General features: G+C 35.5%; 2 protein-coding genes across 2 annotated transcripts in view; one reads left to right on the top strand and one right to left on the bottom strand.

Annotated features, from left to right (window-relative positions):
* Window positions 1-15,780, bottom strand: part of LOC134804261 (exosome complex component 10 homolog) — a 36,849-nt gene extending 21,069 nt beyond the window's left edge. The window contains exons 1-3 of the mRNA XM_063777232.1: window positions 15,612-15,780; window positions 12,601-12,782; window positions 7,577-7,760 (exon numbers count right to left, since the gene is read on the bottom strand). Of these exons, the coding sequence (XP_063633302.1) occupies window positions 7,577-7,760; window positions 12,601-12,782; window positions 15,612-15,674 (429 nt within the window). The 5' untranslated portion in view covers window positions 15,675-15,780. The remainder of the gene's footprint in view (window positions 1-7,576; window positions 7,761-12,600; window positions 12,783-15,611) is intronic.
* Window positions 1-17,522, top strand: part of LOC134804104 (uncharacterized) — a 450,088-nt gene that overhangs the window by 32,483 nt on the left and 400,083 nt on the right. The window lies entirely within an intron of this gene.

Genomic DNA, 17,522 nt, shown 5'->3' on the forward strand with positions numbered 1-17,522 from the left:
GAAGTGGTTTAGTTGCATGGTTGATTGGTACCGGTGACCACCTTCCGGCTCCATCATCAGACCCTGAGTACTATCTTGAGTCAAATAAATACATATAGAATGTCAGGTCGTTTCAAATATTTTTAATCCTGTCCGGTAGTTTATTAAACTGTACCATTATAAATTATAATACTATAAAAACAGTGCTAGGATCAAAGTCTCTCGTTGCGGTTTACACGCACACAGTATAGCGTTTTACACGGCGCCCGCCGCACACAATGATAAAAAACCTCGTCGTCGCCGTTGAAAATGTGCGGAGCCGACCGACACACGTCCTGCCTCTACAAGCTCTGCCGCGGCACTGAGCTGGCGCAGCGCGCGTCATCGGTAATATAGAGTAGTTTTCAAAAAATTGCCAAAAAATTATAGTAGAATTTCATAAACACTAATGTATACCAACAGTATAAGCAAACGTTGCAGATTGCTTGAGTATGAAAATGACTTCGATATTAAGTAGATTTTCGTAGGAATTGACACTTGTTTCGGAGAGAAAATCGAGTTCGTTTTACTTTGATTTTCTCTTTCTCAAAGGTATGTAGGAAAAATATAGTTTGATATGCCTAAAGTACAGGGTATTAGTAATACAAAATAGCCAGGTTTAGCAGAGTAAAATTCTCAACATTTCCAAATAAGAGCTCGCCATTCAGTGCTTCACGGGGTTTTTCGGAAACGACCATCAGAAAAAAAATCATTACTAATTTAATAAGTCCTTTTTCTAATATTTACAACGATATTTATAAAGATAAGAAGACGCTTTTACTGGAACAAGTACTCATTGTATCTAATAATGAGCGCAAAGTCCTGAATTTTGTCGACTAGTATCATCAATTTTGCATTATTTCGACTTTTCTTGTAAGAGCGCTCTTAACCTATCTGTTTTAGACCTAAACCTATCAGATCACACTGAAAACAACACAATATCTATATGAACAAAAAAATCATGTTTTCAATACGTAATATTTTGGTGGCCTGAATTTCCTTACAAAAATTTTGGTACTTCGTTTATACTGATTCAAAATAGGAAACTATTGTATAAATCGAGCTTAGATACCCACCTTACAGCATAATATGATTCTTATTTCTTCCTAATTCGCGCAATGAGTTTTGGGTCATTGAGGTCATCGAACTTGTCAACAAAATGGCGAGAACCCTAGCACGTCTTATCTCACTCACACAAGCATGGTACGCGTTCACCTACACGAGCTTAGACTGTGTGCGTAGGAACGCGTTTGTTTCATACATTTGATCGCCAGTGTCCGGGGTGTGCCCTAAGCCAGAGACACTGTTAGTCGAAGATCAGAGAATGAATAATCCGCAAACAATGCCTGCTCAAACTTATATACTACTGCTTCTAGCGACAAGCCAGTTTCAACACGTCAAGAAGAAAAGTCATATATCCTCGTTTGTTTGCTATCCGAAAACGCTTATTCCCTGCATATTAATACTCATATCATAATCTTTTAATACTAGAAAGGTTAAGGCTACCAATGGAGTCATAAAAATAACGACATAATCCTCTTCGAAGTAAAGTTCTTCAATCCATGTTTGTGAAATACGAAAGTGTAAGCAATTGTCCCCTTATGATTCCAAGTTTCCCGTCTGTATCGAAATATTTCTTGTTTATTTTTAACATAATGTATTAAAATATATATCAACCATTAAAAATAAATTATTGTATTTTTAAACTTTCTCATGCTTTTTGGATTTTACTTTTTAAAACCTTATCAAAACGTCAACGCGCCTGTTCACCTATCAAAGTCAACAACCTGTCTTACTGTCAAATGTTTTCCTAAACAAATCCTTGTTGGAAATTGGGAATTTGGAGTGCGGGACGGGTAGTGACGTTTCAGAATTTTCTCGGCCCAAATTTTATATTTTATTAATTTTAGGGACAGATTTAATGCAAATATTACTTTATTTATTTGCCCAATTATTATATATATATATATATATATATATATATATATATATACAGTGTGTTTTTTTTAAGTGGGACAGTATGGGGAAATCCTAAAGTATAAGAGATACAGGGAAACTGTCTTAGGAAACATTAGGTACTTTTTTGTGAAAAAAAAATTGGTATAGTCAAAATTTTGGTCAAGTGTGAGTTGTCCCTAAAAATGATTAATTTTGATGAAATTTTTTTTTGACGCACATCTACTCAGTTTCATGAGGGGATCATTTTATTGTATGGGAAGAAAAAAATCGGGACAGCAGAAGTTAGGTAAATTTAATAAAATAATTTTACATTAAAGTAAATGTTCAAAGTGGCCTCCCTCTTGTCGAATGCAGGCACGAGCGCGTTTCAGAACACCTCTGGTAGCTTTAGACAAGGCGTTGTGATGTATGTTGTTCAAATGATAATGCACTGCGTCTTTTAACTCTTGTACCGAGTTGTAAGTATCTGCATAAATTCGACCTTTAAGGTACCCCCAAATGAAAAAATCCAACGGTGTTAAATCGGGTGAACGTGGTGGCCATTTAATAGGGCCATTTGTGCCCATCCAGCGATCAAGAAAATGTTCATTTAAAAACTGTTTCGTAGCGATACTATTGTGAGCAGGGGCGCCGTCTTGTTGGTAGATGATATTATTCAAATTATTTAATGGAATTGCCATATCTACTAAATCCACAGCCATGTTTAATATTTCCTGATATTTTTGACTATTCAATGTTCCATGGTAAATTTTAATGGCAAAGATTTTATTATCTAATATTGCACACCAACAATTAAAGGAAAAGCGGACCTGGTTATGGGTTGCCGTAGTTCGGAAGGGGTTTGTACGTGCCCAAAAATGATTATTTTTTCTATTGTACATGCCATTGTTTGAAAAATTGCATTCATCTGTCCAAATAATCCGGCTTGGAAAAGACGGGTTTCTAATCGAGCATGCTACAAACCACTGGCAAAATGCTAATCTCCGGTCAGTGTCTCCTGGAAGCAATGCTTGTACAAGATGACCTTCTATGTAACACTTGTACTTGTAAGCCTTCAATACCTTTCGTACTGTAGATTTATGCACACCGATAGTGTTAGCAGCTTCCCTCAATGAGGCTTTTGGGTAGGCTTCAAAATATCCTAAGATTGCGATAGTTGTAAATTCATTTATTACTGTGGCTCGTCTCTTCCGTTTTAATTTAAAACAGCCTCCCTTTCTTAAATTTTTCACCAGTTTGTCAAAAATTTTGCGGTCCGGTTGATCGCGGTCCGGATAACGTTCCCGATACCACTGTAACGCATTCACAGAGCTACGATAATTTACAAAATACGCTTCAATTAAATCTACTTTATGCGAGTTTGGTAATTCCATGACGAAAACTTAACATAATGTTAACTTTAAACAATGAAATATCAAGTAAAATACTGTTTGTTTCAAGAAGTTCCAAATTTAAAATTTGTTTTTTTTTTTAAATTAGATTTGTAAGGTAAGGCTCGCGTAAGAATATCTTAAAGTATTTTAATCCTTTTTAAACCAAATAAAGTGTTCCAAATTCAAATGTAAAACTGGAATAGGCAATATTTTTTAAATAAAAACCTTGCAGTGGGCAGTGGTTTTCAATTTACACGGGTTGTAAAAATGAAAACGATTTTCTTAAATTTGACTAACTTCTGCTGTCCCGATTTTTTTCTTCCCATACAATAAAATGATCCCCTCATGAAACTGAGTAGATGTGCGTCAAAAAAAAATTTCATCAAAATTAATCATTTTTAGGGACAACTCACACTTGACCAAAATTTTGACTATACCATTTTTTTTTTCACAAAAAAGTACCTAATGTTTCCTAAGACAGTTTCCCTGTATCTCTTATACTTTGGGATTTCCCCATACTGTCCCACTTAAAAAAAACACACTGTATATATATATATATATATATTACATTTGTTGGGTTCAGTTCGTCCTCATATGGCCGGCAGAGTGATGGGTTCTTCTAACCCATTACCCAGGCCGGCCGATAATCTTACGATGGAGTTAAACTCCCCGCTACGTCCTCCGGCGGTAGATCGCGTAGCATCAATATCTCCTGATATGGAAGAAGAGTACGTTTTAGCTAAATCCTCATCTCTCAAAAGACCTGCGATTAATTTAAAAGAGACCCCGAGTGACATTCCTGAGAAAACAAAAGTAACTCAACCAACGAAGATTCAAGCGTCAGCATCGCCCCCCATTGGTAGGCAGTGCTACACCCAATCGGACATTGGTCCGTATGTGATTCACGTACAGATGAAGCCAGATCCATCTTCTGATAATGCACATGATATTTCACTACACCCCGTGAAATTTGGGCAGTATTTGTGTTCTAATAATGTTAAAGGTTTGCTCGAGGGGGGAATTCGTAAGATAGGCAGGAATCGGTTAAGCCTTGACTTTGTTAACGGTCTTTCTGCTAACAGGTTCCTAGAGACAGTTAATAAAGAGAACTCGCGTTACCTTGCTTTTATCCCGACTTTCAACGTGGCAAGAATGTTTATCATTCGAAATGTTTCCAAGGATCTGAGCAATGAAGAAGTAGTAGCGGGTAACGCCTGATGGATTTGGTAAGATTATTAAAGTAAGACGCCTCAATGCAAAAAAGAAGGTAGGTGAAGGTCACGAATGGGTTCCCACGGAGACAGTGGCTTTAACTATCGATGGGCAAAAAATACCTCAAAGAGTGTTCCTATTTCACAACTCTTTTCTTACTGAAAAGTACAATTTGCCGGTAATTCAATGCCGGCAATGCTGCAGGTATGACCATGTTATGGCTCACTGCAGATCTCAGCCACGCTGTTCAAAATGCAGCCAGCCACACCTACGCTCGCAGTGTACTTCATTTAATGATGTAGTTTGCCTTTTCGGCTCTGGTGCCCATCCAGCTGACGATAAAAAATGTCCGGAATACGATGGGCAACATAAAATCAAGACTGCTATGTCGGAGGAGGCTATATCATTTAGCGAAGTCTCCCATCTCTTCCCCTCATCAAAACGATCCTACGCTGAAATTGCTGAATCTGCTGCTACATCATCTTACAAGAAAACCATTGCTATCACCAGGAAACCCAGGGCTCCTCTCCATCCGGGATAAGACAAGGTAGCCCACCAATCAATAATAAATAGTTACAGAATCCCTGATCCACAAAATGGTTATGCTCTCCGCGAAAAGTCGAATGCAGACTTAGGGAATCACTCTGACAACGCCAACTCTTCTTTTTCCCCGCCTATCCGCCAACCCCAAGTCAGTGGGAATGGGAATGCGCAACTAAATGACAAGGTCCTTGACTCCCTTCTATCTTCCCTTTTGATGCTTCTTAGTCTAGACAATTTACCGTAACACGCTGCTTCCAAAATTGAATCCCTGTGTGTAATCCTAAATAAAAGACTTCAAGATGTGTACGGCAGTACAATGGAATTCGCGTAGTATTTTAAACAAAAAATCGGAATTATCATAGCTGCTTTCTGATTGGTCTGATCTTTGGGTTATTAATAATAATTTACAGTTCTTTCAAATTCAACAAAAAAAATATTCTAAACCTTGGTTTTTCAAATTTAAGTTTAAAAAGAAAGTAACGAGTAGTCTGATTCGCCTTAGACTGCGTCATGTGTGTTCTCCGGAGTTTCTATTCAAGATAAAGGTAAAAGGTAGCCCGGAATGCCAATGCGGTTATGGCGTAGGCACAATCGAACATATCTTTTTCGAATGTCCGTTAAACAGTCTTTCCTTATACGAACTCTTAGCCAAATTCAAAATCTCCCTCCCCTGTAACGTAAAATCTCTTCTCGCTAGTCCTGAACCCAATGTATTAAAACTTCTGGCATACTTCCTAGATAAAAATAATATAAGTCTATAAATATTTGGTATGTATACAGCTATATGTGTTTATTGGTAATTTATTATTATTTAAGCTATATTAAATATATAATTTTCTAAATCCTAAATTCTGGGCTAAATTGTAGGTGCACTCTGCAGTTTAACCTTTTAAAGAAACTTGACGTTGGCAAAGTGCCCTGGCAGCAAAAGCCAATCTTACAAAAAAAATCTTGTTATTTTGTATTTCCTAAGTTAATTAGCAATTAATTTAATCGTGGGATACATGTGATAAAGACTAGACTATGAAATCAAGTGCTTCGAGTTACCATTGTTTAGAAATTCAATCAAAATCATGAACGTAAACACACGGCCGGCAAGGACCTATCAGATGAGCTTCCCTTCTCTGCTATAAATGTAAGTTTTATATTGATAAATGAGCTTAATACTATGTAATAGGCATATGGCTAGTTACAATATTTTAGGCCATTTTATGAAAATTATAAATGTACAATGAGGAACTTACCAAAAGCATTATGTCTAGCTGTCTTAATTTAGACTCGAAACGCACGGCAGTCGACGACGTACGTAATTAAATGAATAAAAAACATACTGCCTTTTTAAAATTGGTTAACATTGGACTTGATATTGCGTTTTGTTAATATATTAATATACGTTTCTTTCCCACTAAATTCAACTAGAAATACCTAGATTAAATGAACACGCAAAGCAATTTACACATGTAATAAATCGACAAGCAAATTATAACGAGTCTAATTTATTAGTCAAGTTTTACTTCAGGTAGCGTGAACACTGTTCACTCTGCTCCATTGTTTTTTAAGGTCTGCATTTGCGTTACCACCGAACTTGAAAACCACAGCAATTACACAACTCAAACTGCATACGACCGTCCTGTTTGGTATTGTGAATTGTTATACATATTTCTGATGTAAGATATACTACTCGTAGTGCGTAGCTTCAGACCATGGTCTAATAAAACATGGTCTTCTCTTCCCAGAGTGACACAGGCCTACGTCACAATAACATTGCCACTTTATTTCAACATAACATGTTACATGGGTACATTATACCTATGGTTAATAAGTTAAAATGTTTCTTTATAATTTTATAATTTTCATTTATATGTATTTTATCTTAAATTTTACAATAACACGTCATTTTTAATTATTCGTTAGTAATATCTTCCGATTCACGAAAGAAATTTCAGACGTTTAATTTAATATATAATAAAATTTAATACATTAGATTTGTTTTACTTTACTATGTTTCTACATGAATAACTTAAAATTAATGCCGTTATTATAATTTTCACCGTTGGTTAAAATTCTCCCACTTTTTAAAGTTTGAGAACCTGTAAACAGCATGATGACGTAGGCCTGTGTCAGTTAGGTCATTCGCGAATCTCGGAAGAGAGTACCAGGCGGAGTATATTATTATACCATGCTTCAGACCTTAGTCTAGGCACAGTCTATAAAACAATACAGTCATTCGACGAGGCCGTCTAGACAGGGCAATCGTGCGGGGTGCGAGAGGTGGGTCGCGCGCACCCGAGCTGCATACATCGCCATTATTAGTAGCTCGGTGCTACTTACAGGGCTAGCGTGTCTTATTAACTGTCACATATTATTTTGACCAGTTGTGTAAAAGTCTGTGATAACCCTACTGTGTTGCGGTGTCGGCATTTACGCAAACATCTTACTTTTTACACTGTGGTGTAGGATAGTGTTCGTACCTGTATCTTGGCGATGACGGGCGAGTGGTTCCAGGAGGAGACGGCAGCACCCGGGCGCACCGACGCGGTGAACTTCTCGCTGGGCTTGTTCACGCCCGTCAGCGTGTCCATGTTTATGTTCACTCTGTCCAGCATACTGTCATTGGCGTCTGTCACTTTGTCAGTGTTGTATTCGATGTCGATTCTACAACAAAATAAGCGTTTTTGGTATATTGTATATTAAATAGATATGAATTATTACACTTGTGATGAATTAGTACACTACAGGATTTGCAAGCATTCATAGGGGGTGCCGATCTCGTCGTATAATAATTGATTGTCCTAATGTAATGTTACGCATAAAATTATTTCGCATAATTTTTCTCCAGCTGAACAAAGATATTTTGCATAGGTTGTGTAAAATAGGGTTTACTAATGTGTTGCAGAAAGCTTTTTGACATATTTTTGTATAGCATAATGTTACTTGGCAGAAATGTCGTTTGGCAGAATTACCTTTCGCATATATCATTTAGCATACAATCATTTCGCAGAGTTTTAAAATCCAGAACCATGTGTTGGCATACTTTTGATGTTAATAATAGTCGTTTAAGCGAATATTGTTTTCCCAGATTAACGTATTGCATAATATTTAGGTGGCATAAAGTTATCAAGTTGAGTCTTCGTCTACGAGGAATGGTGTTAAAGATTTAATAAAACTACCCTTTGTCCTTCCACGAGTCACAAACTATCTGCAGACCCAAATTCCATCTACTCGTAAATCATTTTAGCGGTTTAAGCGTGAAGAGGTAATATATAGACGGATAGAGTTATGATGGAATTGCTGTTTTCTTGTTTTTAAAGTGTGTTTATACGGTAAAATAATCAGTAACTATAAAGTCCGTCGGATAATAGATTATGAAATAAATTTCATAATTTAATGATAGGTACCTATCTTAATGTTATGCTCTAACGCTGCGGTCGGCAACCTGCGGCCCGCGGGCCGCATGCGGCTCGCGAAACTGTCACTTGCGGCCCGAGAGGCGCCTTGGCTGTTTTGTATGTAATAGTGACAAACGACAATGTCTCATAAAGTCATAAATATTAACAAAGTACGGCCCGCGTCACCTCCGTTAACTACTATTGGCGCTTGGCTGCTAAAAGGTTGCCGACCGCTGCTCTAATCTAATCTATTTTTCTGGCATGTGTTCGTTTTCGTATGAGGTCGCAGTTCTAACCTAACCTACTTTTCTGGCAGCTGTTCGTTTTTGTAGGGGGTCGCAGTTTTAACCTAACCTAACCTACTTTTCCGGCAGCCGTTGGTTTTATAGGAGGCCGCAGTTCCAACCTAATATAACTTTCTTTTCTGGCACAGGTTCAATTTTGTGGGGGTCGCGGTTCTTACTTAACTTAACCCACTTTTCTGCTAATAACAGAAAATATCACTATGCCATAATAAGAGTATGCTGCAGGATAATTATGGTACATAAAATTATGCTAAACTAAAGTCGGTGAAAGTAATCTTCTGCTAAATAATATGCTGCAAAATGTATTGTATGCGTAGTAATAGCAGGGACAGGAACCGGTTACCTTAACCGGGGTTTTTCATAGGGTTATTTTAGAGGTGTTTATAAAAACCCCTACCATAACGGTAACCGCTTAATAAGGTAACACTTTGATTCGGTAACCGTATCAGATCGAGTTAACCTCTGTTACCGGTAACCGAAATAAAAACCCAGTCTATTCAGTTACCTCATTATGAGGTTTTTGACCAGTTCAAACGATTGTAATCTTTACGCACACTTAAATTCAACTTATTATTGAATAACCGAGGTTGGCATGGGCGGTCTATGAAGCCTCCAGCACAAACAAGTTTTTTTGCCTTTCCTTTGTTTATCTTTATACCTACCTGTGTGGTGTGTTCTTATTATAAATATTATTATATTATAACTAAAATAATTAAAATAAATAAATTAAATGAATTAAATGAATTAAATAAATTAAATAAATTAAATAAATTAATAAATTAAACAAATTAATAAATTAAACAAATTAATAAATTAAATAAATTAAATAAATTAAATAAATTAAATAAATTAAATAAATTAAATAAATTAAATAAATTAAATAAATTAAATAAATTAAATAAATTAAATAAATTAAATAAATTAAATAAATTAAATAAATTAAATAAATTAAATAAATTAAATAAATTAAATAAATTAAATAAATTAAATAAATTAAATAAATTAAATAAATTAAATAAATTAAATAAATTAAATAATTAAATAAATTAAATAAATTAAATAAATTAAATAAATTAAATAAATTAAATAAATTAAATAAATTAAATAAATTAAATAAATTAAATAAATTAAATAAATTAATTAAATTAAATAAATTAAATAAAATGAACAAATATAACAAATTAAACTAATAAAATAAATTAAATAAATGAAATAAATTAATTAAATAAAATAAAGTAAATAAATATTAAAATAATAAATAAATTCAATAAATTAAATAAATTAAATAAATAAATAAAATAAAATAAATAAAGTCAATAATATCAACAAAATATAAATAAAGTAAATAAAATAAACAATTTTTTTTAGTTCTGACGGCACATCAATAAAACTACTTTAATGTAGCAAACCAGTAAGCAACCGATAATAAAGGTTACCATAACTGAATGAAAACCTGTTAAAAACCCTTAACAAAAACCCTATCGCGATGGGGTTTTGAGATTAACTCGGTTAAAGGTGAACAAGGAAGTAAACAAACAACACTAATTAAAAACTAAACTTAAATATAAATATAAACTAAATAATAATGACGAACAAAAATTAATTAAACTAATAACTAAAAATACTAAACTAAAACTACCTAAAAAATAAAAAACCTACAAATAAAAAATTGGCCCCAGGTCTGGTCTGGTTAAAGGTTAGGGTTACCGTTTCAATAAGGTTACCATTACAATCAGGTAACAGTATGATAGGGTTACCGAATGATAAGGTAACCGAATCGATTGGGTTACCGAATTGATAGGATTAAGCGTAAAGAGGGGTTTTCCGGTCCTTGAGTAATAGTAATGGCAAGTAATAGTTATGCAAAATTATCATTCGACTAAAAGTGTTTCTGCGATACATGTTATGCGAAGTGTATTTCTGACAAACAATAATATGCCAGATGAGGGGAACCCGTTAAATAGGGTAGGTTGGCTTAGGTTTGTTTTATAATTTTTCAGAAATGTTATTAGTTTCAGCACAATAACAATTATGCGAAATGAGTTTTATGCGTAACATATTGTCCGAATGTAATTTAGGACAATCAATTATTATGCGACCCAATATAGACCCATTCATAGGCTGCTGGCGTGACAATCAAGCTGGCATGCTTGAGCATGCCCATTGTGGTAGAAAAAAATAGGAAATGGCGAGATTTCGTGCGTTAGGCGGCGATACCAACAAAAAACCCTACACTTGGCAACTTAGCATCTTGGTAATTATGGGCATGTTTAAATCATACAATATAGTACATTGGGCTCTAACTATGCCACCAACACTTAGCAGGGTCTTACCTGCATATTAAGTTATTTAACAAGTGTTGACCTACACATATGCTTTTAATATCAAATTACGGCATTATTACGAAACGTTAAGCCATCTCTGACCGTGCCAATTTATTTATATGCCCAAAAATAAGGATAACTCCGAATGACAATAAAGCGACATTGATAGCGCGAGAAATGAGGACAATCGAACGAGTCGCAACCTTGCGGTGGTTTTTATAAAACGGAAAAGGTTTTTACATTGTTTCTGTTGTCTTGTTGTCCATGTGGCGTTTTGCGAACTCGTATAATGTGCGGCATCGGACTGTGGACCTTGTGGCTTAAGGAATAAGGTCGATTGAGTTAATAATGAGTATTGCGTAAATATTAATGTTAACTACTTGTTACATCTTTTCTGTTTAAAGTTCGGTAAGTGAAGCGTTACTTAGATTGTTAAGTGTAAAACGTCAAAGATATTGATATCTGTGTCTTTGGAGTAAGGTAAAATATATGGACACATCTGAACAAATCACCCTGCACGTATTTCAATTTAAAAAGAAAGCTTGTATGTTACGATATACGAGCTTTTTAAAAGCGGTGATTATTAGCGAGTGCTATTTGTCATCGGAAGACAGACGATAATGAGATGTATTGTTGAAAGAATAAAATTCTAAATAGCTTGAGAACTACAGCTATTTAGGGCATGGACCTTGACATTGTTCCATACTATTATCATATGATATGCAACCCGACTCAAACGAAAACGTGACCTTGTAATGACGTCGAGTGTCTTGCATATTTAATTATACATTAGCTTTTGACCGCAACATTGCCCTCGTGGTACTATATTGTTAAGCAAATACCCACACTGCTTTTTCGGTTCAGTCAAGTTCGTCCTACTAACAATTACCTAAGTTGAGTTTGTACACATGAATCCATTTTTTTTTTCACTAAGATATACATTCAACATACATAATCCCTACAACCGCCATACGAAGAGTCCCTAAAGAAGCATTGACCTTGAGATTTTTAGATTGTTACCCTTGTTGTACAGTCAAGTGTAAAAATATGGATCTAGACAACTTACTCAAAAATATGTCCCATAGTTCTTAATTCATTGACATAAGAGCTATGGGACATATTTCTTAGGTAAAGAGAGGGTTGTAATTTACTATGGAAGTGGGATATGGAAGTAATTCTATCCTGACGAAATCGCAAGCAGAGGCTATAGTTTTTTTTTTTTTAGCATTAGAAAGAAGGTAAGCGATCTTGATATGTCTTTTAATTGAATATCGCTTTTTAAAAATCAGTAACTATTACTTATGAAAGCAGAAGAATATAAATTATCGTATTAGATTCATAATTGTTACATATTTGTTGTGACTTATTTTTAAAACGTGTTTTTCAATTAAAAGACACATCAAGATTGTTTACCTTTTTTCTAATGCTAAAAAAAACGAACTATAGTAAAAACTATACGCTAAATGAAACGACTTACCGTTTTAACTTCACAGCGGGCAATTCGGTGATCATTATTTGATTTGATTGGTGAACAACATTTTCGCTTAACTGGCATGCTACTACGTTGAAGTCGGTGAATGTTTTGAACAGGTCATATGAGGCTCCGGATGGTAGCTGATTGGACGATCTGATGGATTTGTTCACTTTTGTGTATCCACCCTGCAATATATTAAAATCATTAGATAATGAGCCATTTATCATACAAGCTCCGAAAGATTTTTGGGTGTGCCGGGTTACGCAGTTTGTTTAACGTTGTTTTTTAGGGTTCCGTACCCAAAGGGTATAACGGGACCCTATTACTAAGACTCCGCTGTCCGTCCGTCCGTCCGTCTGTCACCAGGCTGTATCTCACGAACCGTGATAGTTGAAAATTAAATTTTCACAGATGATGTATTTCTGTTGCCGCTATAACAACAAATACTAAAAACAGAATAAAATAAAGATTTAAGTGGGGCTCCCATACAACAAACGTGATTTTTGATCGAAGTTAAGCAACGTCGGGCAGGGTCAGTACTTGGATGGGTGACTCGTTTTTTTTGCCGATTTTTGCATTATGGTACGGAACCCTTCGTGCGCGATCGCACTTGGCCGGTTTATTTTTTACAAGTTTAGCGTAATAAATAATATTAAATCTGTGAAACGTTCGATTTGAACGAGATATCAGTAATCATGTATATTATAAACAATTTTTAAGCTGCGTGCCCCTCTCCAGAGTCTCCGACTACATCTACATATACGGCATCTCTAGGCAGTTAATGTCACTGGGAATTAAAACATGACATAAAGCGACATGCTACCAACGCATCCAGACATTTGCGACGCCGCCGTATTGTTGTACATATTACATATTCATGCCATGGCGCGCTAAGCTTACACTTGTGGCCTAATGAACTAAAATGACTATTTTAGTATATGCAAATAACGTAACTGTAAATTTCCTTGCCAAAACAGTGGATCGTTTAATCTTGTGTCGGGTTTTATGGTACCGTCAATTTCAACGGTATAGTGCGTTACGATTTTGTACTTTACTTCATTATAATAAAGCCAATAATGGCAATAATGTAATCATATCTGATGTCTATGGTAAGGAAGTGGAATGGAAATGTTTGTTAAATGTTGAAACGTCACAGTAATATTGTAGACACAGTCAACTGGCCATTCGAAAACCTTGATGCAACGGGATAAGGACTACCATTGTTCAGTCATTTGTACGGCGGCAGCTAAGCGGCAGATAACGAAAAACTTTGTTTTTCTTACAACATGAATGAATATCAAAGCAAATTGGAAACTGACAGTAATGCAACCTGCTGTTGTTAGTTGTTTACTTCTGCTTCTTAAGGTATTTTGTACACAAACTTCCTTTACTTACTGTAAATTACAAATAAAGAATTTAATTTTTTGTTTGCATTAAATTCTGTTTTGAGATACCTGCTAATTGGCTTAAGCGCGCAGTTTTATCTATTATGTTTAGGAGCAAGATATACTGAACAAAAGATATGACATACAGGCATAATGTCTGAATACTCTGAATAAACAAATGTAAGGTAAACATACTGGTGCTCGAGTAAAATAATTGAAAATATAATGAAAAGGCTGGTGATTCATATGAAACATAAAAGTTAAAGTCTTGAAGAATCTGCTTCATTTGTAATGAGGTATGGTGACGATGAAGAAAGAATTATTATAAAAACCGGCCAAGCGCGAGTCGGCCGCCGCACGAAGGGTTTCGTACCATTAAACAAAAAACGACAAAGAAATCAACTACTAAACTAAAAACAACATTAAAGTCTTTCAAAAGTTAAAAAGTGTATGTGTGCAGGGGCACTATCTCATTATATCTGCATGTCTAAAAGAAACAATAGTCCATATAAGCCCTCACTTGCCAAAGGGGTGTGTAACTGTGTATGCTTTGTCACCGGGGTTTTGGGTGCGGTAACAATATTGTTATTTGTAAAAGAGTTTTTACCTATTATTTTGCTACACCCAAACACCCTCATGGTATGTTTATAACTGATATATAGTCCTATATTATAGGCTTTCACCCAGCAGGGATCAGTGCAATCAAAAGTGCAACCAATGTAACATAAAATAATGTCAAGCACTGAGCAAATAAAGCTATAATAATAATATAGTCCTCATCATTTTCAATGATGATGACCCTAATTAAACATTATGGACATTGTCTAGCGTGGGCCCTTATGTGGCTGGCCAGGCCGAACTTGGTCCTAAATACTCTATTGCATACGTAACAATAAAGTTGGCCAGCTGCGTTGAGCGTGTACACGTAGGAGGGCTTAGGTCTCTCTTTCCGTAACTCATATCATGCAATGCAACATAGCCCGACTGCTAGCGGCACCCTAGGTTGGATTATTATGTGTTTATATGTTTTTTGTAATTTCTGTACATATTTTTGTATTGTACTTTTAGATTCATGTTATAAACATAAACAACCTAACTTAAGAAGAAAAATAAATAAAGTAACCATTTATTCTATCCATAGTTAATTTCTAGCTAGCTTGACAATATTTGAACTGAGCTGAAATCTGAAGTGACAATCATAAAGCCAGGTAGTTTGAGAATATTTACATTTACTGAATCTAATGATAATAATGCAAAATAACATAAACCTTATAGCTCAATTTGATTGATAGTGCTATGAACATTGTAAGATCAAGGAAATTCTACGCAATCTGAATACACAAAAAAAACACCTTCACAGAGTTAGTTCAAGATCATGAGGTGAAGAAGTGTCGAAATTTAAAATTGATGTATGTTAGTTACGAAATTTGTCAAAAATGTATTTAGTAAATCGATACTTTCAATGCTAAAAACCCAGAACCCAATGCACAGCTAAATCTGTTAACTTTCAATTCGACTTCCCTGAACAACGTCCCAGATTACATGATATTGCTATTATTGCTCAGAAGAAAACACATGCACATTGTTGTCATAAGAAAAGGTGTCGAAATAATTTGTTGCAACACGCACCTGTGTAACTGATGTCAAGTGAGGATAAAACTCCGGGGCCTCTGGATTTAAAACGGAATTCATTTTGTTGACCTCAATAGCCAACTTATTGTTGTAAAAACGTTTAAAATTAAATGTGCTGTGAAGTATTCCAGTCCAGTCAAAGTAACGAATGAAATGAATGAAAAGTCGCCATGATTCATCAGATACATGACAGATAATAAAATAAAATGACAAACTGAATGAAAGAAGAAAGTTTGTCTATGGCATAGATTTAATATATAGAGATCCCGTCTCAGCGAGCTGTCACTGTTGCCACTTTTGTTTAGTGTACGATTAACAATGAGGCCCACCTTGCTGTAGCCATGTCGATAAAGTCATATCGATAAACTATCGACATTTCTTGCAATTTTAATTTTACTTCAAAGGTTTAACGATACCTAAAATGAACAAAAACGCTTTTATTCTTTATTGTGGTTATCAGATCACAATTTTATAGTCACGCCCCAGCAGAGAACCAAGGGAAAGTTCAGATATTTAATTAAAATACATAAATACCTACTAAAATAGGTGTTTCGCAATAATTGAATTATTTTATTATATTATAATATATTCATTATCCATTAGGATTTCAATTATGTTTATGTTTAACGAAAAGATTGAAGCTTTAATTAATCGCTATTGCGTTCCGCTGTGTAGCGTTTATCGATATATAACATGATTAAATTCGACTTTTCACATCCCTAAAAGAGCACACATATACGCTTTTACGCACACATACACAGCCTGGGCGCATCAAAAAAGGCAACACTTGATTTGAAGTCCATCTTGTCAACAGTGTGGTTGTCCTTTTTTGACAAACGGCATTTTTAAAAGAGCGAGGAGAGAGAAATAATACTAGTTGCTGCGCCGTGAAAGAGAACAGAAAACGTTGGGCCCTTGGTCTATGGCAATAATGTTGCTAACTATAGATTTGCTATTAAGGCCCCAGTACACAATGGGCCATCGCCGGCCACTCCAAGGGACGCAGCCATGCGGTAGAATGAGATAGCAATATCACTTGCTCCCTCTAACGCATAAATGCGTCCCTTGGAGTGGCCGGCGATGGCCCATTGTGTACTGAGGCGCTACCGCGAAAACCGAAATTCGCAAATTGCGGGGACCTGTCTCTTTTACTCCAATGAAGACGTAATTAGAGTGACAGAGAAAAATGCCCGCAATTTGCGAACTTCGATTTTTGCGGTAGCCCCTCTGGGGCTTAGAGGATATAACCAACGGAGACGCCATGTCATAGTCTAATAAAACATGGTCTTCCATTCCCAGAGTGACACGGGCCTACGTCACAACAACATGACCGCTATATATAGCGCTATCGCATATTATCATATAGCGCTGTCGCATGATGACGTAGCCCGTGTCAGTTAGGTGACCTAGAAAAGACGGGAATGGAGTACCAGGCGGAGTATATTATTATACCATGCGCCATGTCTAAAATTTTCGATACAAAATAGTCTGCCGTTTTTTGCGGGGGAGGGGCACATCAAATGTATAGGTACGTCATGTCAGATAAACGTCAGTCCATACATATGGTTGACATGTGGTTGACCATTGGCCGCCTATTTTCGACAGAGGGGAACGCCTGTTAATGGCGGCTCCATTGTTAATTACTCCGAGCTCCGAGCTATGATTGGTCGAGTTTATTTGTTACCCACCATAATCCATTCTAAAGTTACGGTGGGGAATTAAAAAAAAAATAAGACTGTGACAAGCACAAACAATAATAGCGCTTTCGTTGGCACTCCTACTGAAACTATTATTTATTTCCCGTCACCCTTCATGCCTTATCTATTTATACTAGATTCATTTTTTCATTATATTTGTATCGTATTATTTTTATTTTATAAACAACAAATCCAGTACTAAATTAAAATT

This window comes from Cydia splendana, chromosome Z, assembly GCF_910591565.1.
Source record: "Cydia splendana chromosome Z, ilCydSple1.2, whole genome shotgun sequence".
Classification (NCBI taxonomy): domain Eukaryota; kingdom Metazoa; phylum Arthropoda; class Insecta; order Lepidoptera; family Tortricidae; genus Cydia; species Cydia splendana.